The following is a 24726-nucleotide window of genomic DNA, read 5'->3' as shown; positions in this document are numbered from 1 at the left end:
GGATATAATGTTGCCTGCAGCTTCTCACACTGCACAGTTCCACGTACAAGCTGGTCAATGAGCTGCAAACCGAATACTGGCATCTGGCCCACAGGGTCAAGGAGAAGGTGTGAAGCGTCTGATGCTATAAACAAAGGAGCTGTACAAGTGCCGAGTGGTTGAGATGGGATCTGTAAATCTTAGAGTCTGAAGGAAATGAAGCTTGGATCACAATCTATCACACTTATCTTTAAAGGACTAGGTTACTCTCTCTTGCAACAGAAGACCTGCACAGAGGCACCAAATGTACAAAGCCTGCAACACAGAGATAATGTCTTTCTTCCCTCCTTTACTGTTTTAAATCACCTAGGATGCTCCCTATTGCTGTAGTTGTGACAAAGCATGCAGAACCAGACAGGTTTTTTAGGACGCAGGAACAGGTCACGTTCTAAGAGGCTTAATTTTTTGAGACATCAGCAATCATTCCTTATGCCTTTGCTGACCACAATCCATACTGCTGTAGTTGATATTAGAGAATTCAGCAAGCAAAATCCTGCTGTGTAATAACAGCTGAAAAAGACTCAATTGGTAAGAACCAGAAACAAACCTGGGGTGCATTTAGCTGCTAGAACAGCCACAAATAAACTGATTTTTAATATATCCCAGTGAGACTTAAATTTACATACAAATATCACAATATTTATTATAAAATAAGAAAAAAAAAACCACAACAAAAAACCAAGAGGACCTGGATTGCATGAAATAAGCTGAAGTAAGTGTTGTCTTTGCTTCCTAAACACTCTCATTTTCACATTAACATCTTCTATCTGTTTGGGATCTGACCTCAGCAGCAAGGGCAGATGCATTCATCTTCTTGTCCATGGATGTTCCCATATAAGGTGATCTCTCTTTGCCTGTGGAGCACGACTTCGATTTGCTCAGGTTTCGTTCCACTCTGATTTGCTGGCCTCTGTGCTCGAGCTCCTCTCGCAGTTTAACAAGGCAGTCATCCACACACCAGTAGCTATAAAGGGAGGAGAAAGACAGGAGAGAGTAATGAAGATGTGCCTGCAGATCTAAAGAGGTCCGGATAGTTTATTTTGCTCCATTGTTTCTCTTCTGCTCATTGCCTCTGCATGACACCTTTTCAATGAGCAATTTCTATAAGCTTTTCCCAAGCAGTAGAAAGCATAAGCCCTATCCAGGGAATTGGATATGACGATAGGGATGCACTGTTCTAACAACTCTCCAGTCATTAGGAAACTTTGCTCGAAACTCTGTATGACTCTTCATGCAAACTAAGCTGGGAATTTGGAAAATGCCCATGGAATTATACAACAGATACATATAAACAGTGGCCTTCCATTCAGTAAGACTTGATTCAGATATCACATAAAAAAATCTCATCTGCCTCCTCTAACATTTACCCAAGGCTGCACTAAAAGCTATGATATCTTTTATGTCTGTGAAGATTCTGCTGTCATACGGAAGTCAAGACACCATAGAATAAGCTATTCTACTGTGTTTTCAAAGAAGTAAGTTTGAGAATTCAGGCACTGTTGCTGAGGGCAAATATGAAGCAGTGTGTAGGCACCCTGGGGTAGCAGTCTGGTTAATTTGGACTGCATGGATAAGTAGCACAAAAGCACTGGAAGAAGGGATCAGGAAAAGACACCACAGGATCCCCCATGCTTTCCCTGACCTGGGAAGTCCCAGGGAAGTCTGATGGATGATTTTGCTCTGGTATTGAATCATAAGTGCATTCAAACAGGCCAGCACGCTGGAGCTCACCCTAATGACTTCTCATCAGAGAGGTCTCGTTCCCCTCTCAGACTCAGAACGATCTGAGTTCATGGGTTTTCATCATGACAGGGTGATATAATCTTGTCTGATCTCAGGGTTTTCTAATTTTCAAGCATCCTTTCTCTTCTTTGTCATCTCTGTAACGTTAAGGAGACATGAGAAGCAGGGGACAGTCCTTTGCCTCTCGGAAGGTGTGAGGAGTGAAATATCCTGATGCAAAGAGAAGGTCAGAGCAGCACCCCCCGGCCATACCCAGCCCAGATGCAGACCCTCTCCATCCTCAGCGCTGTGAGCACAGTCTGTTCTCTCCCTGTGCTGAGGACTGAGGTAAGGATGTGTATCCATATCTGCAGAAACCCTCTGGTTCTCCAGAATTAAGGAAGTAGTGCCCAGGATCGATCACACCTACCACTTCCTATTACCCATCAGTGTTGCCTGCCTACAGGGAACAGAACTGATCCCCAGCACCTCCACAGAAAATACCATTTCCATTTGCTCCCTCTGTGTGTTCCATATGCCCAAAATACTGAGCAGAAGAAAAGCGTAATTGATACCAGCAAAGCATGTCAAGGGAAAGTAGATCTCTTCTGGGAACTTGTAGGTAGTACGATTCCTAAAGGTCAGAGTACAGACAGAAAGCACAAAGGAAACATGATCTGCTTTTTAAAGTTCAAATCCAGGAGTCAGGAGACTTGGATTATGTCCCTGGCTCTACTGCAGCTTTCATGCACAATCAAGTGCAACTCATCCATCCCCTTTGGGACTTAGGTTAGGACAGAAATGTGGTGGTGTCGGTCAGGCTTTTAGAAAAGATGGGTAAATTCATATTTTATGAGGTATTTCCTATGCCCTGGAAAGAAGAGGGGAGCTAATCTAAGGCAGACACGTTGTTTAGAATTGGAAAGTATTGCATTTATGGTTGCTGCTTATAATAAGCAACCTGTGCATTTCAACTGGCACCAATTTAATGACTCACTGCATATTTTACTCCATCATCTGGCAGCTCACGTGGGTTTCTAAGACAATCCAAAAAGTTAACTGTAGAGCAGAGGCTCGGGAATCCAAAACCTATTTATGAACCCTATTGCTGCCGTTTCTTGCATCGAAAGTGTCGTGCTGTGAATACCCCGCACAGAACATCGCGTGTGCACTGCGGGGGGCACACCGACCTCCCCCAGGCTCACACCGCGCTGGGGTGGGATGGGGAGCCCAAGGCAGGCTGCGATGCCTTTAGGGACGCTTCGGGCTGCCTCCCCCCATGCAGCATGGTGTGAGGAGGGGGCGGAGACCCGCTCCCCACAGGCCGACCGACCCTGTCCTATTCCAGCCCCTCTGCAGAGGTCAGAACTCCACGCGCCGCACTGCGCGTGCGCGCGCCCCTCCAGCTGAAGTCCGCGTGGCACGACCGGAAGTGACGTCATCACCGGGCTTGGCAACCGTTACCAGGGTAACCTGGAGGCGCGAGCGGGCGGTGAAGGCCAAGGCGGCCTCGGCTCTGTTGCCTCACGGCACGGGGGTGGCCCCGAGAGGGCCTGGCTGGCGGTGGGGGTTTGGCCGCCTCCGCCCGCACTCTCTTGAGGGTTTTCATAGCCCTCTCGGGGGTGAGGGGCTGGCTGGGCCGAGCTCGGTACCGGCTGAAGGCCGCTGTGCTGCCGAGGGCCTCGTTGAGCGGGGAGTTCAGCTGCACTCCCGGCAGCCCTCAGCTCCCTGGCCCTTCTGAGGCCTCGTGGCATCTCGTCTGGCAATTCTGCAGAGGTTTTTCCAGGACACGACCATGAGTGACCAAATCCAGTTCATTGTTGAGAAGCTCAATCAGGAGCCCTTCAAGAAGAACTACAATTTAATCACGTTTGACTCCCTAGAGTCGGTGCAGCTGTTGCAGCTGCTCAGTGACGTGCTGGGGGAGATTGACCCGAAGGTAAGGAAGGCAATCACAGGTGCTCAGACCTGGGTAACTGCCGACATCTTAAGTGGGCCTGTCACAAAAATTGCACGGAATGCTTTTATTTAGGTCTGGCGCTGTGTATCTTCGTGGCATGTTTGGTTTACCGAAATAGCTTGTATGAGCCTTCCTGGAAATAAATGTGCCTGACAAGAATCCTTTCTGTCTATATATCTACAAGTTGGTAAACAAACAGATGTTTCTTCAGCCAGGGATACTAGATCCTCGTCCACCAGAGACTGATGACTTTATATTTTAACTTGGGAATCAAGGTAGAGATCTTAAATTGGTTCAGACTGACAACAACTCTATTCTTGAGTCAAAAGTCAGGCTATGTCTTGCTCACATATGCAGTGCAGTAGCTGACTAAGAATGATTTCTCATTTGCAATTGGTATCTGAGTTACTGACTCCCCTTACACTGATGCTACCAAAGGTGTGAGAGCAGAAGAGACCAATTGTGTACCTGTGGTGCAGAGGTACATTTGTTGCTGTGGTGGGATCTCAGACTTGGAAGTGATTTGTTCCTCTGAATAGAGGAGATCCCATGAGTGGGGAGAACTTAAGCCTGGAATAAAGTTACCTGAATGTGTATGTAGGAGGAAAATAGTTTGAAGATAATCAAAACTTGATGATAAAAAGAATGTTCTGTGTGGAACTCATTTCACTGACATGATAAGTGAATAAAGTCGATTCTTTTAGTGTCACTAGTTAATTAAAATGACTTGAGCAAATGCTGGATATTTATTTGTATGTTTCAAACTATGTAGCATGCTGTTGACATTAGAGAGGAGCTGCCAGAGAATACAGCTAAAAGAATGTTGACTCTCCTCGGTATCCTTAAATACAAACCTCCAGGAAATGTAACAGACCTGTAAGTATCTTTTGATCCACAAATCATGGTAAAACGTATGTGAAACATACAGCTTCTATGTAACAACTTTTAGTTCAGTGTTTTTTGTATTTTTGACCCTGAACGTCCGAGTGGACACGTGTAACACGTTAAAAAGAGCTCCTGTTTTGTCGGCCTGGAGTGCCGCGCTGAGATGGCAAGAGAAGGCTCCCGCCGGTGTGGGGCAGCCCCGGGGCGCGGCTGCAGCAGCTGCTATTGCGGAGTTTGCCAGGAGAGGGTGCCGCCTGCATGGCAGGGTCACTCCTGCCCACAGCCCTTTCAGGCTGCAGTGCCACCCTCCAGTGCCGGGTGGTAACCCTGAAAACCTGCACTCTTCCCTCATTTTCTCCTTTCCCGAAGAATATTGCTGGAAAGGGTGAATCGTTTTTTTTTTGCAGGTTTTAGCATTTTGTTTTGTTATGGGGTTTCTGTCTGCCTCAAGGTAGCAGAATCAGGATCATAAATAGCAAACTGGCACCGTGACTGCCTTCTCTATTAACTGCATCAAGAAAGCCATTAGGGAAGTGGAGTGGGAACGTCAAAACACTGCAAACTTTCCAGACAGTGTTCTTTCGTTTGAGATTTATTGATAGTGGGTGATACTTTTTTTTTGTTGTTGTCTTTGAATAGGAGTGCATTTCGCCAAGGGTTGGTTATGGGAAGCAAACCTGTAATTCATCCTGTCTTACATTGGCTTCTTCAGAGAACCACTGAACTCAAGAAAAGGGCTTATCTGGCACGCTTCTTAGTAAAACTGGACGTGCCAGTGGAGTTCCTACAGGATGATACCGTGGCTGACATCAACAAGCAGGTAGTATTTTTCATGTATGCCAACATTTTACAGGAATTAATTAAAGTGCCAATAGAAGAATGGATACATGAATTGAGGAGTTACTGTTGAGATTAACGTTCAAGAGAGTTACAACAAGAGCATGTTGGGATAAAGAGTCAACAACCATTCATAAAAGTAAACATATGTTTTAACCAACTCTCTTCCAATAAACCTGAAATTGTTTAGGAAGACGTAGTGTTAAATGAAAAGGACTTAGGCTCATTAAATATTGTGTGCTGAATAGCCTTCATTTTCATGCTGGCTAAGAAGTATGCTTTTTTTCTTTTTTTTTTTTTTAACACTTTTTTATTTTCTGTGAACTCTAACATGGATGTTTTTAAGTTCATAAATTTCCACTTTAGATCAGTTCAGAAAACATGAACAAAAACAGCAGCCTCTCAGTTGTCAACTGAAGTATAATACTCAGCCCCTAACATTTATATTAGTATATTAGTGTTATCCCACTTCAATCTTTTTTCCTTTTTTTGTTTTTTTTTTCCCCTCCTTTTTTTCTTTTTGAGAAGTCAGAAATTTGTTTTCCCTTGGCCGATATTCCTATTTACTGTTTCCTCTTCTTTTGTGAGCATTAAATGTTGATTTTTTTTTTAGACGGTGAGACTGGGTGGGTTTCAAATGTAGAGCTAAACATGGACCAAAATTATGTTTTTACACTTGTGTTATCTGAGGTCCATATTTACTTTATTTTGATCCAGCTTTCTCTGCCTTTTGTCCTGTGTAGTTGTTTGCAAATCACAGTTTGTGAACGTTTGTAGCAGGTAACTTTGCTTATTAGCTGTCCACCAGCAAAGCCCTGTAGCTTGACTGATTTTCTTTCTTGATACCACTGGCAAGGTCTGATTTATAACTTTGAATAACTAAGCAGAAGTAGGAAGGAGTGAAAGGAATGCAGGTTGTAAGTTTTCTCAGTATGTCACAGTCTCAATATGTATAAATATCCATCTCCATTATTTCCATTACGTAAGATGTGTTCCTTTTTGGGATTGCAGTAATAAAACCATCTTATTAAACGAATACCCTTCTGACTTAACTCAGAACAGAAGCTGGGGTAATACAGTGCCTTTATGTAACACAGCATTACCATGAAAATATTTAGATACTAATGAATTAAAGAATTTAGCCTCAACTATTTATGTAGGCAGGCATGTGATGGTGCATTTTAATAGAAACATTTCAAATATGAAATTCTGGAGATCTTAGGACATGAGCAAGTTTTATGGGTATGCAGAATCAAGCTCACCTGTACTGCAAATTCTCTAGGGAAGGCTCTCAGAAACCTGGCACTTCCTCAGTTTTGTGATTTGGACATCAAATTGGTTGCAGTGTATAATTTTAAAAATAGTCAAATTCAGGTAAAAATTGATTGACAAGTCTTCAGTGAGTTGCTCCCAGGTGCCAGGAATCACTCTGCTGCTGAAACCTGGGTGTTGTTTGGTCATTTGAGTGTGTGTCAGTTGTTGTTTCAGGTGTGTGGGCCAGCTGCAGAATGCCTTTTTTTTTTTTTTTTTCCCACCCCCCTCCCCAGTGAAAGTGGGAAACCTCCCATTTGCTTTGCTCTGATTTGGCAAACTGTGCTATGCCCATGTTTAAGTTTTGCCAAATGTCTTGAAATGTTGTGTCCCAGTGAGGAAGAGACTCTCTAAGCTCACCTTTTGAAAGAGGTAGAGAAGGGATGCAATGGAAGGCTTTTGGACATCAGCAATGAATACAGTTGCTCCCAGTTAGCTTGCTATCTTTTTATTTGTTGAAGTACTTCTATAACACTGAAGTGACGTACAAGGCAGTTGCATTTTTAATTTTTTTAACTCATTTTTCATCACCCAGCCTGCATGTACCTTCTCATCATACCTTTATTTGTTATTTATTCAAGCTCTTTTTGATTATGTAATCATTTTCCCAGTGGCCATTTTATTGCTGTTTTTTGAATTTGATCCAGCTTGTCCTGGTGTGCCTGATACTGAAGCAACCAGAAACAAAAGGGAGTATTCCAGGTGTTGGTTCCTCAGGGTTTTATAGGATAGGATTGCTGCTTCACCTCTCACAGATATCCCATCTTTGTTTAACCTGGCCTTCACTATTGCCATATGGTATTCAACAGTCATATCAATTGCTCTTTCCAGGAAGTAAAAAAATGATATCCTCTGTTGAAATTTCTCCATCTTATTGAATGGCTGCTTCTGTGGAGATTATTCTTCCCTATATCTCAGCTTGCATTTCTTCAAGTTCAATCTAAATTTATTTCCCAACCATATTTCTAAACTCTTTCTGTCCCCTGTTATTTCTCTACCCACACAGACTTTCACACTGCCTCTCAGTTGAAGAGTACTGGTGGGCAATGTACTGGTATGGAGGTAGCACACTGTCTACTTCTTCCTAAAAACCAAACTACACATATCAGTCTCTATAATATACCAAGGACATGATTATGCAATATGGCAAAACTGTTTCTCACATGTTAAGTCAGTTGTGCTCTTGCACTGCTTCGCTGGAGAGAAAATCAGTGCTCTAACCTCAAGCTCTATTGCCTCACTCGAGCATCCTATTAGAACCAGCTCTCCCTTTTTAGCTTGATGAGTTTGCACATGTGATGTACGCAGATTTACAGTAAGGGAGAATAGTTAATGTAGCATTGTCCCTTTCAGCTAACATCTTGTTTTGAAACTACATCGTGTGCTACAAGGGAAGAGGTTAAAATGCTGAAGAAATTGTGAAAATTCTGACTATTAACTTTAAATGGAAGATAATTTTCTGTCATTTTTTAATTCTGCTTTATAAGTTCATAAGCTTTAGTGGTGAAAAATCCATTCAATTCTTGTTTTTACGATGTTTCTGTGTGTATTTACTGTCTTAATAGTAAAGCAACATTGACCTGAAAGCTCTCAGCCATAGAGCTCATTCTGCGTAATTTTATCTCATTTTATAGTATGAAGAACTGATGGAAGCATTTAAAAACCTACATAAGGAATGTGAGCAGCTCAAAACATCTGGTTTATCTACTGCAGAAATAAGAAGGGTAAAAATATGACACCATTGCATTGCTTTTATGTATACTTTTTAATGGTAGTCCTATTTTTTTGGTTTTGTGGACTCATTGTAGTGTGTACATTGTGGAGGTCAGAGCTGATTGGCACTCAGTTGCTTTTTTGAAACTGTTCTCTGTTGGCAAACAGAAAGTCCTTGCTCATGCTTAGAACTGGGCTTTGTGAAGCAGATGGGGAAACGAGGCTGCCAAGACTGTTCAGCATGATTTTTCAAATATTGGAGCTCTTTTTCTGTGTCCGCAAACTGATATAAAACCTTGAACTTTACTGATACAGGGTAATAATTTCAGAGGTTGAATGAATTAAGAGCTTAAGTCAACAAAAATGGTGTTCCTATGCGGCTGAAGTGTTAGTAAAGATATTTGTCCTGTTTCATCAAAATGTTTGAGCATGGATCCAGCTTTCCATTAAGAGATACAAACAAGCTAAGCAAATGTTGAGATAAGGCCTAAACTGATAATTTAGTTCCCTTTCTCTCGTAGTTGTTAATGTGTGGTGTCCTGCTGTTGTAAAAGCAGGATTAAAGAAGGATAATTGGATGCATGTTTTAGAACCATAGAATATTTCTTTTAACACAGTTTTAATGGAAAAAGTGTCAGCAAGTGTAACTCTTATGCAACTTCATGCTGTTTGTCAGGAACTGGGTAATGATGGTAAGATTTAAGAACAGATGCTTTATTGCATCAGATGTTGGATTGTGCTGATTTTTGCTTGGTTGTTTCTGTTTGTGAGGTGTAGGGTGTTTTGTTTTTTTTTTTTTAAGAAATTCATCTGCTTTTATTTTAAATGCTCACATTAATACTGAAGGATGCAGAGAGTGGGAACTGAGGAGGAAGTAGGAGAGGTGAACGAGACTGGAATCCTGGGTATTCTGATCATAGATTGATAAAGTTATAACTGCTTCAGGTGTATTCAGAGATTAATTCTGCTTTTCAGAGTAATTTGTACAGACTAATTAGTTCAATCTGCACTATACGGTAAATAAATTAATATTTCTTCATCTGTTTTTGCTGCTGTTTAGGATATAAGTGCCATGGAAGAGGAGAAAGATCAACTCATCAAAAGAGTAGAGCGTCTTAAGAAGAGGGTAATAAGAGAAGTAACGCTGTTACATTTCAGTGTCATAATCCTTGGCTTGCAACTCTGATTTTGGAATGCAAACAAGGATTAGAATAAACATACTGCGTGTCTAGGAAGGAGTCAAATAACTAATTGACCTAAGGGGAATCTCCCTAGGCGTTAGTCCAGAGCTTTTAAGAATCTTGAGTCCAGTACTTTGCTGTCATTTCTGAGTAGTAACATGTATGGAAAGGAAGTGCTAAGTGGGTTTGTTAGACATATGATCTCTTTAATGTATTTCTCAACTATCTGACAGTAACATGCACTATTTATCCACTTGCTGTAGGTGGAGACAGTACAAAATCATCAACGAATGCTTGAAATAGCAAGACAGCTTCGCTTAGAAAAGGAGAGAGAAGAATCTTTGGCTCAACAGAAACAAGAACAAAAAAATCAGGTATTGCCATAAACGTGTACCTCTTAAAATAAATAGTTTTTGTTATCTGACTGGGGATCGTGTGTGTAAAGAAGTATAGCAGGAAAAAAAAAGTACAAAGTTTCCCCCACATCAGAAAATTAAATCCTATGTAAAACAGAAATATCTGTGTACATCTTAAAGGAAGAGGCTTGACGCTACAAGTTTTGAACGTCTCATTCGAGATATTTGGCTGCCTCAGCTACCCCTGACATCATCATTTAGCAATCCTAGGAAATGTTCCATGACTTACTGTGGGAGCACCCAGAGAGAGGTTGTTATATTTATGGTAGTGAGCAAATGTTTCCTTAGTTTGATTGTATCTCTGTGCACTTGCACTAAGATTTCAGAGGCTCAGTAACGCGGCAAAGTAGCTCAGCTTTTTGCTGTGGAACAGTGCAGGGCGAATTTGTATTCAGGAACAACCTTGGGATTTTGGTCCCCAAGTCTCACAAAGGTGATGTCCTAGTAAGTACTGGAGGCATCTGGCATCTGAATGTAGTGGATTTGAACAGGGTGGATTTTATTCCTAAACTGTGTTGCATGTTCCCAAGCCAGCCTGCTGTATCATCTCACTAAATTCTGTTGATTTCAAGTAGAATATGAACTTTAACATCACTTTAAAAGGAGCAAAACTCAGATGCCTATTATTACAGTCAACGTGCTGATTTGGAATCAGTGTGAATCAGAAGGTTTTCAAGCTGTTGGTCTTTTCTTGAGAGAGGTCACAAGAAAATACTGTGGTGTCCAGCTGATTCTGCTTCTTATCACACATTTCTCCAAGTAGCAGAAATACTATTCACCTGGCTGCTGTTGTTTGGCAACAAGCATTTCCATGTGTTCTCTACTTGGCTCAGCAATAGAATAGTGGATTGCTGTGACAACTCAGCTGCCTTCCAAGAGCTGCAGCACAAAGAGTTTTCTACTGCAATCCTGACTAGCTTTTTTTTTTGCTGTTCTTCTGATGTTTAAGGCCCTTGAAAGTTTGCTTGAAAATTGTTTAACAAATTTGTGCTATAGAGAAAATGCTACTTGGGAGTACAATACTTTTCTTAATTAACAGTAAAGAATAAGTAAATCCAGGCCAATTGTTGAGAATTGTTTTGGCATGTTTCCCTGTGAACCAGAAGCTGGTAGCTACCATTTTTTGTATTCAGATTTCTCTGTAATACTCTTTTGCTTCAGTTACTTACGTGTGTCCAATTTTCTCTCCAAAGTTATTCCATGCAGAGCAGAGACTGCAAAGAGCACAGCTCCACCTGAAAGAGATGCAACATGCAGTAGTGGATTCAAAACCTGAAAGTAAGTAGTAATGTGTAACACGTGGGGGGTTTACACTTGTGTGAGAAATTAAATTAAAACTCTGTGATTCTCAGTAACATGGTAGTGCCAAAAAGCGTATGTGAAGTAGAGAGAAACTAATGGAGGAGATAAATTCTAAAGGCATTACTGGAGTTCCTAAAGGTGAATGAACGTTGCTATAAAAAGCCAGGGAGATGATTGTAAGGGAAGATGATTGTTTTTGAGGTCTGCTCTTTTTAAAACCTTAAGCCAGTTAAATACTGAAAACTATAATACTTTGCAAGAAAAAAAAAATCAGCTGGAACTACAAGGGATTGGAAAAAGCAGAAACCTCTTAGAAAAGGCAGAGTATAGATACAGTGAAGTTTTGTGTCTTTTGTATCTGCAGTTGGGGATCAGGGAAATACTGCTTCATCTCAGTGAATGTACAAATACATTGAATATTATGTTTTATTTGTTTTGTTCAGTGTAGACTTGTTTGTTGGTTGTTTTTCTTTTTTAGTTACATTTAATGACACATTCATTTGTAGAGCTTTAAGGCCTGTTTCTTACGGTAGTGCAAGTTTTTGTTGTAGTTTTGCATGGTACCAAAAACAAAGCCACTTCCTAATTAAGCTTTTTATAGAGAATGGGTTTTACATACATATATATATATAATATATATATATATGTATGTATACAATTGCATATGATTATATTTTGTGTATTTATAGATATACATACTAGATATCTGTATATTAACACATAGACATAAATATTATAAATAGATCTATATATTATATAAAATACTTGTTATCATGATGTGACCGTAGGTGATTTAGTTGTATGTTGATGTACTACATTAAGAATGGCAAGACTTCTTCTGCTCATTTTCAGTCATATCTCAGTCTGCAAATCACATTAACAAAGTAAGTTATACTCCTTGTAGAGTAAGTTTTTTCTCATTGATCATTCACAAAAATAGTGGGTAGGATGGAATTACAGATAACAGATAAATGCATAACTTACTGCCTCCAAAGTCTGCAATTCTACAGCATGTATGTTTCTGAAGGAAATATCACTAGGATTAGTCTGAGTCTGTGTAGGGCTCAGTGTTTCTGATGCATGTGACCTCAACTGGTTATCAATAATGTATCACAGGATTGATAGAAGCTTTACGTGTTGTTTGTACTCTAATTGGGGTTGATTTATGTGGAGAACTCTACAGTATGGAAGACTGTAGTATGAAGTCATAGGACTCAAATATTTTTTTTTATTTCCCATAGCCTTTGAGTTGCTGTGGTTAAAAAAAAATGCATTGGAATGCTTTTTATTATCTGAATAAATTATTTTCCAAATGATAGAGTCTGCGTATTTAGATTTAAATTTAGTGAAGTAATTCACTGTCCTACTTTCTCAGGTACGTCTAGTATTTTAGTTGCATCATGGAACTGCTTTGCCAGTTGTTTTGAGTTAGAGGATTTTTCTTAGTCAACAGCACGTTGTGATATTATTACTTTGTCATTTTGCTTTATTTTTTTTTACAACGTTCATCAGCCATTGAGCCACGAATGAAAACTAAAAGAGTATCTGAACTATCTTCTTTACTCTAAAGTACCTGTGGTGAGTTCTATGACTGTTTTTTTTTTACAGTGGCTATCTGAGAGTTTATACAGCAAAGCTATGTCAACATTTCCATTTCAGTTCGTAGGGTATTTTTAAGGCCTGTGGAAACTCGGTGAGTTCAGTTCACAGAAGCAAAGGTAACATAATAAAAAGTCAGTAAATGTCATTTGATCGCTGAGATGAAAATGAAGTGAACTTATTTAGTACCCTTATCTTGAACCTTACTTGCCGGAAAAAATAAAGTGTTTAGATGTTCTGAAGAAAAGCTTGGAGTCATTACTTAAGAAAACTTCTGTTGAAATTTTGCCCAAACAAAGACTTCAGGACTTAGCTTTATAATTTAATTGCTTTTCCCCTCGGTAGTTACAAGGACATTGCCTGTAGTAGCAATTACAGAATGCCAACTGTTGATTTCTTTTTTTTTTTAATAATTGAAATTATGTGACCACAGTGTATTGAATAGGATTTCATTTCTTTTAAAAGCTTTATTGGTCTACAGTTAACACTATTTTTTTTATTCCCTTTGGCTCCAATTTTATATCTCAGCTGCCTACTCACATCAGTATAGCTTGTACACTGATGATTCAAGGACTGTTTGGTAGCTGTGGATTTTCACTGCAAGTTAGGTGCTTTTCCTTACAATAATTTTCTTCTGTTTGTAATACTTAGCTTGTTTTTACTTCCAAAGCAAGATACATTGATAAAAGCTGTTGTTAGTAAGTAGAAGATTTTTATATGTGTTATGGGTACATGCTGCTTCGATTACTTCATCTGGTAATTAACTTGGGATGATGTTCTCTAAAGAAATGCAAAGCAACTCTTTAAGGAATACAACCAACCCAAACTTATTAGTGTCGTTAACATGCAGTTAGCATAAGTCTGCTCTAGCTATACCAGAAAAATATAACTTATGGTTAATAGTTTATTTACTTTTAGAAATATAATACATTACTTAGAACACCTTGTGTTGGACCATGAAGAGCAGCTGATCATTGCGAAATGTCTTGCAGACTAAAATTGATAACATTGGTTTCCACACTTCCTTGTTTATTAACTTCAGTACCGGTCTGTATTTTGCTTAACTATGGAGAGGCAGTTGCTGCTGCTAGTACTGACAGGAATTTCTGATTTAAAAAATACATTTTTCTGTTAGCATTTTTATCACTGAGCACTAGTTTGAATAACCTAACTGAGATTGTTATATTTTTGCCTTGAATATCTGCTGGCACAAATGCAAACTGTATGCCAAGAAGTGATCTGAATTACTCAAATTCTTGATCTCTGTCCATTTTAATGGAACGTTATTGTTTAAATTATTGGCAGAAATAGTGAGAAATGGATGACTAGCTTGAAAATATTGATTAAAAGAATGGGTTAAGAGGGTTTGCAATGATAAACCTGTAAACATGCAATTGATACATTCCATTAAGTTCATATGTAGTAGCATTTTAGAGCACTGAACATCAGGGATACTTGTTATAAGGAGGAATTGTTTTGTACAGATGTTTATTTTATGGCACTCTGAAGATTTAGTGAAAAATAAACTATTATTAAAATATTCTATTTGAATGAAAACACAAACTTGTTTTAAACTTTTTGTTTGGCCACAGAACTATCTGTCCCTAAAATTCCAGGTTTAAATAATTTCCTCCAACACTGCAAACCAGGTTACAGTTATGGTAAAGGAGAATGACTTAGGAGGAACTCAATAATAAAAATGTTTAAGGATGGAAATACAGGGCTGACTGGTAAGACTGATAGTATTGCTATGGTTGACTCTTTCAGTACCTTTGACTATTTACTTGCACCCCATTTTGAAGAACAAACAAGGCAGCAAAAATTCAATATGACCTATATGGAATTGATTAAAGAGGACTTTACTGAAGATTTTAAAAAGGAAGCTAACTGGGGAAATTTTCACTGAGTGGATGCCTTTCTAATGGGGACGTGCATAAATCAGCATTTGGCTCATTTTTTTTCAGTTTTATGTTAGTGCCATGAAATAAAATAGCAAATGATCACTGATGAAATTGTCGGATGGAAAACAAGATTGAGGAATTGACTGGATAATGAGGAGGGCAGGCTACTGATTCAAAATAATCACTTGGAAAACCAAGACCATGCCAGCAGTATATATTTGAAGAAATAGCCAAATGTGGTGGCATGTGGGAGTTGTTCCTAAGAAGTGATTCTGATAAAGGCTTGTGGGGTATGGTGTAAAAATGGTAGAACTGGAGCTCTTGGTGTCAAAGACTTGGTGCTATCCTTGCATTTATTTATAGAAGGAAATGGAACAGGAGCATTGTTGCTTCTCATTTTTTTTAGCTCTGATATTTCCATCATTGCAATACCATGTCCACTGCCTGGAATTTGAGAAGAATATTATGAAGTTAAATTTCAAAGAGCTGCAGTACTAATTATAACATGGGAAGCATACTGTACAGTGGAAGATTCAGGAAGCTGTGTAGTTTTTTCAAGGAGATATTGATAGATTTAATCGTCATGTATTAATGTTTGCATGTCCTAGACCTCTGCTTAATAGAGGGATATTGAAAGTGGTACCACTGGAAGCTGCAGACTGAATCGCTTCAGTGCTCATTTGTAGAGGATGAACGCAAACAGGGAAGTGAAGGCTTTGATTAGCAAGCAAATGCCACATGGAAGTCCATTCTACACCTGCCTTTGTCATAGGCATACCTATGTAGGTATTAAACAAAGTGTTCCAAGTGTTGACAGGTAGCTTTATTTAATTAATCAATTAAATTAGTACTGCGGATGTTTTTGATATGGAATGTCTAATGGGTAGCCCACAGAGGGAAAAGAAGTAGGAGCCTGAGCACAAAGTAGATCAAATTTTACATCTATTAGAAGAATTATGCTGGGAAACCTGCTTCTTTCCTACATGACTGAGCAAGCACTAAGAAAGTCTTTCTCCCACTTCACTTTTTGCAATAATTATAATAACAAAATTGAATGGAAAACATGAGGAATTGCTGTTAATAGCTCTTCACGTGTAAGGTTGGCAGAACCTTGCCAAAATAGCCCTAGGGCACAGAGCCAGCCTTTCTGTGCAGCTTACGTATGTAGATTTTGTAACCATAAGTGAATGCTAAAACATTAAAAACAGGGCTTATATGTGTAATGGAAAACTTAAAGTATGCTTGCTTTTCTTTCCTCTATCCTGGGAATTTGAAAAAAAAAAAAAATGTCTTTCACTGAGAAAAAAAATCTTAAAAGAGCTGCTGTGTATTTGTTTTTTAAGGTTCTGTTAAGCAGCAGAAATAGCTCTTAGGTAGTTACTTCTCTGTATGTCAAATCTTACAGGAGGAAAAATATCTCCAGAAGTATTTAGGAAAGAACTACATTACTCATGAGGGATGTTGGCATCATCATGTCTTTCCCCATCAAGTTGTCAGGTTTTAACTCGCTTCATTGTGTGATGCAGAACCAGTTGGTGTTTGAAAGAAGTTGGTAATAGCTCTCAGGTTATCAGAGAAACAAATCAAGATAGTGATCACGTTTTTACCCAGTAAAGTCAATAGGTCCCTTCTGTTTTTGAAAGTAGTCCTTCAGGCGTGGTTATTCCATGAGTTTAGGCATTAGATGTATAATATTTAGGCACACTTTATAAGAAAGCTGGAGAAGGATAAGAAATAAAGCATTAATTATACATGTGGTTGTTTTATATTTTTTCCATCTAAGAGGCAGGCTGGGGAAAAAAAAAGAAATTAGTTGATTAAAATATTAATATTAAATATCAGGATAATTTAATCGATATCACTTTGATTTCCACACCAAAGTTCTTGGTTATAAATATCCACTGGGGAGTTATGTTCCTAGCTCTGAGGTGATAATTCAGCTCATGGTGTACGTGGGAAGCTTTGCTGCATTTGCAGAGGTGGTAGATTTCTAGTGAGACATTAAAATGTAGTCCTTCCTGCGCAGCTCGTCAGTGGGCTGAGGAAGACTGAAAGTTCTCCTGGAAGAAAGAGATGGGTATTCTCAGGGGTTGACTGGTGTTCTCTCCCAGTAAGTCCCAGTGCATTTCTGAGTCTAGCTGTAGTGCCCACCACATAACGCACTTACTGTATGTACGCAGTAGGCATTATCTGTTCTGAAACCAATATTGAAGCTGTTTGGCACAAGATGAATAACCTTTCCACAAAGGGAAAAAGAATTTATGGTAGTACAATTTTTCATGAACTGAAATCAATGAAGTGAGCTGCTGCAAAAGAGGAATTCCTGCTCACTTTTAGTTTGGTTCAACTTTATTTTCTTAGGAGCACTGCTTTCCCTAGAGTCTATTTTATTCCTTCTCATTCTCGAGGCTTTCTCAAGAGCGAAGTATGGCTCCTTTCCTCTCTGGCAGCCAGACCAAGTACATTTCCTTTCAATCCAAGCTGAGAGCAGAGAGCGAGGAGGATCTGTCAGTACTGTGTCTAGTCCTCTTAGTAAATAGATGCAGAATAATGGAATCCCCTTTTCTGAGGCTTATAACTCACTTTGTTCTGTCCTTCTCCTTTCATCTGTCAGTGATGTGGTCGGCAGGCTCTTCAGCCTGAGAGCCAAAAGCTCTGTGTTCAACTTGCATCCTTTCCTCTCTCTGTTTCAGCCACATCAGCTCTGCTATTGCATCCCTGTACTCAAGCTATTCTTTCTTTCTGCAGAGAAAGACAGAGATTTGGAATTTCTTGTTTTGCTTTGCATCTCACAGCAAAGCAACAAACCCAATAACCAAGGAAACAAACAAACAAAAAAGAACCAGAACAGCAACAAGCCAACCATACACCTCCAGTGAGTCGTTTTAAAAAGTACCCAGGGTACTTAACTTTTAGTCATTTTGGTTATGATAAATATTCAGAAATACCTCTTCCCACTCTTGTCTGATGTGTAACTTCCAAATTTTACCATAGCCCTTGGTACAGGTGTCTTGGAGGAGTAATTGCACTAAACTATCTGTTGTCAGCAGACTGCTGTGTAATGTAATTTAAATAGCAATTTGGTTTTCTTCTGACACATTTTTCTAGCTGTGTATTGTTCTTATCTGTGTTTATAAATAAATTATTTATAATGGAGGCTAAACTACCTAGCGAAGTCATTGTAAGTATGGTATCAGGCAGTGTGAATCAGGCTCGTGCATCAGGTAGGTGATTGCTTTTCTCAATAGAATTTTTGACATTACACAGCAATTTCTTCTTGTTTTTTTTAATAATCTATTTTTGTTTTCAGTATTGACAATGTACTGACTTGAGTATATTGAATAAGTGTTCAGTATACTGTCTCAGGATTGAGCATTTGCTCTTAAAAGAAAAAATCATCTGTTACTTACTGAGAGGCATTTTATAATGCAGAAGACTCTTACAGTATGCATACCTTTAATTCTGCTCATTGTAAGGTGTTTTTTAGATACAAAATTAGAACAAAGGCATTTTATTTTAAGGGAGAATTTCCAAGGACATAACAGACATTACAGGAGGTTGGCCAAATTAAGATCTTTGTTCTATTTTGAGACACAGATAAAGGATTCACGCTGAGATAATTTCTGTCTGCAGATGATGTAATTCACATGAAACAATGACCTGTGTAATCTATGGGTAGAATCGCTCCACTGCTCCAGCCAGGGATGTTCTAAGGGATCCAAGCTTCAGAGGAGCCCTGAGCAAGGCAGCACAGTTCTGACATGCTGTGCTGTCCCTCACTCTGAGCACACAAGACACAAAATTCTAGCCATCAACTTTTCAGTTTCAAAAGAACATAATTCACGACAAAAAATAATAATGCAATGATGCAATGTCTTGATGTGTGTGAGACATGCATGGTGTTAATGGTTCTCTTTGTCAGCGTTGTGTTGAATTTTGTATCTGATTCATCTAGACTTTGGTCTAGGGAGAGATTTTACTTGTTTTATTGACTACAAGAGTATACTGAGGAGTTAATAGATGTGTTACAGATACAGGTGGGTAATAAGTGTAATGCGATTTGTTTTGTTTAACATCCAGATTAAAAAGCTAAATCAAGAAACTAACTGTTAATTTGAGTTTTGAGAGGAAGATTCAAGCATTGTGCTGTTATTATTGTAATCCGCTGCTAAACACTTCAGTGTGTTGAGAAAATTGAACTTAATTATCCTCTACATTACTTTCTTCATAGACATGCATTGATTTAATTTGTTCTTAAGGTTTCATGAAGAAACTGGAAGAGGAGATAAATTTCAATTCCTACCTAGCTACTGAAAAAATACCTAGGGAGCTTGAAAGTAAGAAGAACTCAGTGTATTTCTTACAAAAGGCAATTGCAGAGCCAGCTATGGGTCAATCAGATCTCAGTGTACTTGAAAGCAAGGTAAGTTGACAAAAATAACACTTAATTTGTGTTTCATAGCATGCTCTAGAGTTCATGCATATTGCACTTCTCCTGTGCCTACTCTGCATCCTTGAGAAAAGGTTTAATTCCCAAAGGAACAGCTCTTCAGTTGTAAAAGAGGATGTGTTACTCACTGAATGCAAGCTCTTAGATAAGTAAAAAAGACAAAAACAAAACCACAAAACCCACCATATCCTTAAATGCTATTTAGAAAATTGCGTTAGCAATTTGCTATGGTATGAGCAGAGATATTAGTTCAGCATTAAAGGTTTGGGTTTTTTTTCTTTTCAGTTTTAGCTTGTTTTAAACTTTCACTGACATCAAGGGAGTTTATACCAGTATAAGAAGAGTGCTTATGACACGGCGAACAAAGCTTTATTTGAAATACTGAGCTTTCTAAGTACGCAGCCATTACTCAGAGTAACGTTAGGGTAATGTCCTGCGCTGTACCTGCACTTTGTTTGGACTTCATTAGATTTTAGCATATATTTACACTGCTTGCTTATCAGCAGTCATCTAGTTAGCAGAGAATTAAAGGAAGGTTGCTAGGGCTGTGGTTTCCATGGCTGATGAGAGTCCCAGTGTAGCACTAAGTCAGAACTGAGGTAGCTGAAATCAGTGTGCTGGTGTGGGTGTTTATTAGTTTCCAGATGCAGTGGGCTTGAAAGTTTCAGCTAGAATGAAGATCAACAATTTGAGCCTGTGGACAACCAGGTGCATTTTGTGGCAACATAGGGAGGGTACCACAGAGATGCATTGTGATGGCTGTGACTCTTAAAAGCATTGGTAAAACTTGGTATCGCCTAGTTTTTATCTGCTCCCATTTAGAAGTCTGAATGGTTGAGTGAAAAGAAATGTTTGTTACATTGATAAAAGCATACTGTCATGTAGTATATGACAACATCAATCTTTTTTTCTGTGATTTTTAAAAAAAAATTTTTTTCTGTTCACATACACCAGTTTACTTCATTTTCAGGGCAAATGTCATTCTTCTGCCTTATCATAAAGGCACAGAACTGGAAATCAAAAACCCAGCCTCTTCCTGGCCAGTACTAAGTAACTCATTGAGTTTTTTGTGTTTTCTTTCCTCTATTTTGAAAACAGTTAGCAATATTTCCTTGTAACTGGGCTGTTAATCTGCTTTGCAAAGCATTTAGTTCTTGGAGAAGACAAAGTAATAAAGCTGTTTCCTCTTTTTTTTGGCTGTTTTGCAGATAAATGAAGTAAATGCACAAATAAATCAGCTTATTGAGAAAAGAATGATGAAATATGAGCCAATTGATAGTAAATTTTCCATGTATCGCCAACAGGTAAGAAAGAACAGAAGTTTGTTAAGAAGGAGCAGTGGAGCAATTTCAGTCACTGCTGTACATACTGACTTTTTTTCTTCAACTTATTAAAGCAAAAATCTGTAGAAATAAATGATAATGCGAGACAAAAACTAAACAAATGGCATGCTTAAGGCTCATCAAATAATTGCTTTCAGTCATGCTGGTGAGTTCGTCAGTTGCTGTCCGAGGTGTTGCCTGTCAGCTGCATCACAGGAACCCTGGAAGAATCACTTGGGAAGAGTTATTTTGGTAAATCTTCAGCTGTGGACAGAGTCTTAGAAGGCAGCACATGTGCTGGATGCAAAGCTCCCTTTCAGTCATAGCACTCGCTTGTGTTTGACCACATGCTACTTTTCCTTTTACATCTGTTAAGAAGGCATTCTTTGAATTTTTTTTCTCTATATATTTTTTCATCCTGAGGCTATAAAAAAGTTTATCTGTAAAATAAGCGGTGTGGTCTAGCCTTAGTAAATTCAAAAGTTATAAAATGGATTTCTGAAATCAGAGACTTCTACAGCTTACGCAGAAACATATGTGGTTTCTTCTCCAGCTGACCTGTATAGCTCTTGATTTTATTCAAGATTTCCGTAGTGATATTTATGGTGATGGCTTAAAAAATAAAAAGGCGTCGGTAAAATATATCAGTGGTAGGAAAAAATGGTGATAAAATGTATGCTACAGTTCAATCACATACTTTATATGTGAAATATGCCTGGTACATAATGGGCTGGTACCCAAGACCAGTTGGCTGGTGATGTAACTGTGCTCAGTGGAGGAGCTCGAGGAGTTCAGGTTGCTGCCGTGAGTAGAAGGCATAGAGTGTGGTCTTTGCTTTGTTCTTCTGAGGACTTGCTTTTGTTTCACAAGAAGGATCACGTATGTTACACTACATATGTAGTATGTCACAGCAGACATCTCATGGAGCAAAGAGCTGAGCTGACCCCAGCAGAATTCTGCTAGATGATTTTAGAAATAAAGCTGCTCTGCAAAACATAGTGAGAAAAGCCCATCCTGTTTTGCTTTATTTTTACTGAAGTTTTTCCTTTCATATTAAGTAACCAGCAGCGCATCCAAATTCAGGTGGCATCCAAATTCCAATACATATACATACCTGTGTTGTGTTATGTAAAAATATACTTTGGCAAGATAAAAATGCTTTCTTTTTCTGAACTAATGTATGTTTATGTTCCTTAATCTCTTAACTTTATCAATTGTAGGTACTGGTAAATATTCTGCCTGGTACAAAATGTTATTTTTTTTAAATGCTTTATATTCTAGACTAAAACAAAATAATGGAATAGTCTATAATTACAATATTTCTGTACTTTTTTGCTTTGTTCATTGTCTTTTAGCTATTTGCCAAGATTTAGAGGCTAGGTTCTGCTTAGTATAACATATTTCTGTAGGCTGGAGTAGGTTGGAGTTATAAAAATCTGTATTATGACATTTGTGAAATCTTGGATGTCTTTCCAGTTAAACCGTGTTGATGTGTCTTACATATGCACAAAAAGGGACTAAGTAGATTAAATGAAGCACCCAAAATGCATACCTTTTCTTCAGTGACAATGAAAAAGGAGATGAAAAAACATGTATGTAAAATGCATCAACAAGAATCTGAGGAACAAAGGGACATGACTGAAATCTCAGTCATACTGAAGGAAGCTCGGAATTGGCAATCAGCTTTAAAGAAGCTGTGGTTTAACCAACTGTATAGTTGTGTAATCTATGTCTTTTTCTTTGCAAAGAAATGTGCTCACAATTCGTAATGAAAATGAGTTTCCTACAGTTGAGATGTGATTTCAGTGGTGCCGTGCCTGATGTTTACATGTTTTTATTTTATTAAGGATTAAACAAGGCTAAGCAAACACAGTTTTTACTTTACGTGTCCATGTATATTTCAATGTTCATTCAGGCGTCTATAATTTCCCGGAAGAAGGAAGCCAAGGCAGAAGAACTTCAGGCTGCTAAAGAAGAGATGTCAAGCACAGAAGAGCAGATGATACAGAAGACAAACCAGGCCCAGGAGTTAGATGGCTCTGAAGTTCTGAAGGGGGATGAGGTATGTGAGGTAACAGTGTGTATGAGAAATACTGATTTTTGTTAACTTGGAGTTTCCTTTTACCTTCACACTGCAATAACTGCTTCTGCAGTATCTTATCCATTATTATAGCATGGTGCAAAGTACACAGCCTCAGCATTGCAACAGGCTGGTTCTGCTTTTCCTATCCACGTTAAATGAAAATCAAATGACAAACAATGTATTTGAAGATGTTTTTGAAGTGCAGATAGTACAGTGTTGTCCAGTGCTTTCAAATGCTTTCCAGTATTTAACAGTGCTTTTTAAAATACTTGATTTGTATCTATGTTCAAATTATTAATTTAAATTATTCACATTCAACCTAATAGGTTGCAAACAATATGAGGGCTTATTGTTGGGCTGTTCTAACGTTCCAGAGCCTTGAGTCAAAATAATGTCAATATCATCACAATGGTATGATGATAAATAACTTCAACCAACTATAAAAGTCAACAAGACTAATGGGGGGAGGGGGGGGGAATTAGGACTTCAAGTGATAAGTCATGTCAATCAATTTGTTTTAGTCAGGGTATAATAAAAGCCTCCTGCCTTACTGTCTGATCATAAAGCATAGGAGCAGCAGTTATCAGAAGCGCACTTAATACTTCTATATTCATTACCCACAGAAGCTTTTACTTCAAAAATACTTTTTGTGGTCCACCTGAAGTTTATCTGCAACACCGACTTTGACTCACAGTCATCTTATCTCAGGCAAAATTTCATTTGAACCTGTACTTACCAAAGAAGCTTTTTCTTCAGAAGTTTGCAAAGAATAAGGCTGCTGCAGCCAGACACTGGCTCATCAGCAAAATAAATTGGCTGTTCTTAAGAGAACAATTTTTCTCAGTTTAGAAGAAGTCTGCAAGTGTACTTACAGACATATTCTCTAAGGAAGACATTAGCTGTATCATACTCTGAATTAGTATATATCCTGGTTTCAGCTGGGATAGAGTTAATTTTCTTCCTAGAAACTGGCTAGGTGCTGTGTTTCTCATTTCGGATTAGAATAATGTTAATAACACACTGATGTTTTAGTTGTTGCTGTCTTAATTTGCACTGCCATAACTTTATCAAGAGTAATACTCTTTGCTTTCTTTTTCTTTGTCTATTTCTGTGCTTTTTTTACATACTGCTCAATACAGTCAACGCCCTTTGTAGAAGGAACTCCCTTCCTGATCCCATAGGATGTGCCTGCTCCACAAAAATCAGTTTTCTTTTAAAGGAGTCTTACAAAGTAAATTAAGTATGGGAATGTGCGTATGAGTACACTCATGCATAAAGTCTTCCTATATAATATGGAATGCATGCAGGTTTCTCTTGCCTTCTTGCCTGTTTCCCATTCTGTAAATCTAGATAAAAACCAAAGGTGGAAGCAATAACACAACAGACTTACTATCCGGAGTTATGTTTAGAACAGTAAGTATCCTTTGATTCCAGTGAAATTAACTACATGTTACATGCTAGAAGTCTTGAGTAATGATTTGAAGAATTAAGCTGCAGCTTTCTCTTACCATGATGTGCCATAGGCATTCGTAGTGTTCCATTGGTAGCAGTAATAACAAGACCACTGGATTAGACTTCTCTCTACCTCAGATCTTTATCCTCAGTGAGTGCTTGGCTAGAATCTTTGACAGCTTTCAAAACAAAAATAGAAAGCTGTGTTTCTGTGATGGGAGAGAAATGTTTAATTAATTGACAAGAATGCATTACAGAGACAGCAACATATGCTTTACATTATCTGTAAATACACTGTAAGGTAAGAAATAATAGATGTTCTGAGTGGGGACAACGTACTCTGATCGATAGTAACTTAAGCAGAGCAGGATAGGAGGGAAGCAGGTAGTTAAGAGGCTTGATAATGAAAAGTTCAAGTTAATTGTCTGCCATAAGGAAGAGCCTGAAGACAGAAAAAATACATTACCTGTTTTGAATGTAACCTTCATTCCTTTCGTTCAAATCTTCTCTATGTTTGATTTCTAAAACTTTTTCAAGTCTTCATGTTGATGAG

General features: G+C 38.5%; 1 protein-coding gene and 1 long non-coding RNA gene across 6 annotated transcripts in view; one reads left to right on the top strand and one right to left on the bottom strand.

Moving 5' to 3' along the window:
• Positions 1-656: 656 nt before the first annotated feature.
• LOC121106889 lies at positions 657-3169 on the bottom strand. Its single transcript, XR_005840143.2, has 2 exons — positions 3095-3169; positions 657-1003 (listed from the first exon to the last, which is right to left on the bottom strand). It is a non-coding gene; the product is annotated as an uncharacterized LOC121106889 (long non-coding RNA).
• A 57-nt stretch (positions 3170-3226) lies between these two features.
• Positions 3227-24726, top strand: part of IFT81 (intraflagellar transport 81) — a 44895-nt gene continuing 23395 nt past the window's right edge. For 3 of the 5 annotated variants that reach the window (XM_046901132.1, NM_001252309.4, XM_040648006.2), the window contains exons 1-10: positions 3227-3700; positions 4494-4597; positions 5246-5426; positions 8389-8478; positions 9528-9593; positions 9912-10022; positions 11258-11342; positions 19126-19289; positions 20525-20620; positions 22554-22700. In XM_046901132.1, coding sequence (XP_046757088.1) covers positions 3557-3700; positions 4494-4597; positions 5246-5426; positions 8389-8478; positions 9528-9593; positions 9912-10022; positions 11258-11342; positions 19126-19289; positions 20525-20620; positions 22554-22700 — 1188 coding nt within the window. In that variant the 5' untranslated portion in view covers positions 3227-3556. Of the gene's footprint in view, positions 3701-4493; positions 4598-4851; positions 4992-5245; positions 5427-6619; positions 6932-8388; positions 8479-9527; positions 9594-9911; positions 10023-11257; positions 11343-19125; positions 19290-20524; positions 20621-22553; positions 22701-24726 lie in introns of those variants that run through there. The other 2 variants (XM_046901133.1, XM_046901134.1) reach the window with 2 other exon arrangements.

Source organism: Gallus gallus, chromosome 15 (genome assembly GCF_016699485.2).
Source record: "Gallus gallus isolate bGalGal1 chromosome 15, bGalGal1.mat.broiler.GRCg7b, whole genome shotgun sequence".
Taxonomy (NCBI): domain Eukaryota; kingdom Metazoa; phylum Chordata; class Aves; order Galliformes; family Phasianidae; genus Gallus; species Gallus gallus.
This window is presented reverse-complemented; position numbering and strand designations above follow the sequence as displayed.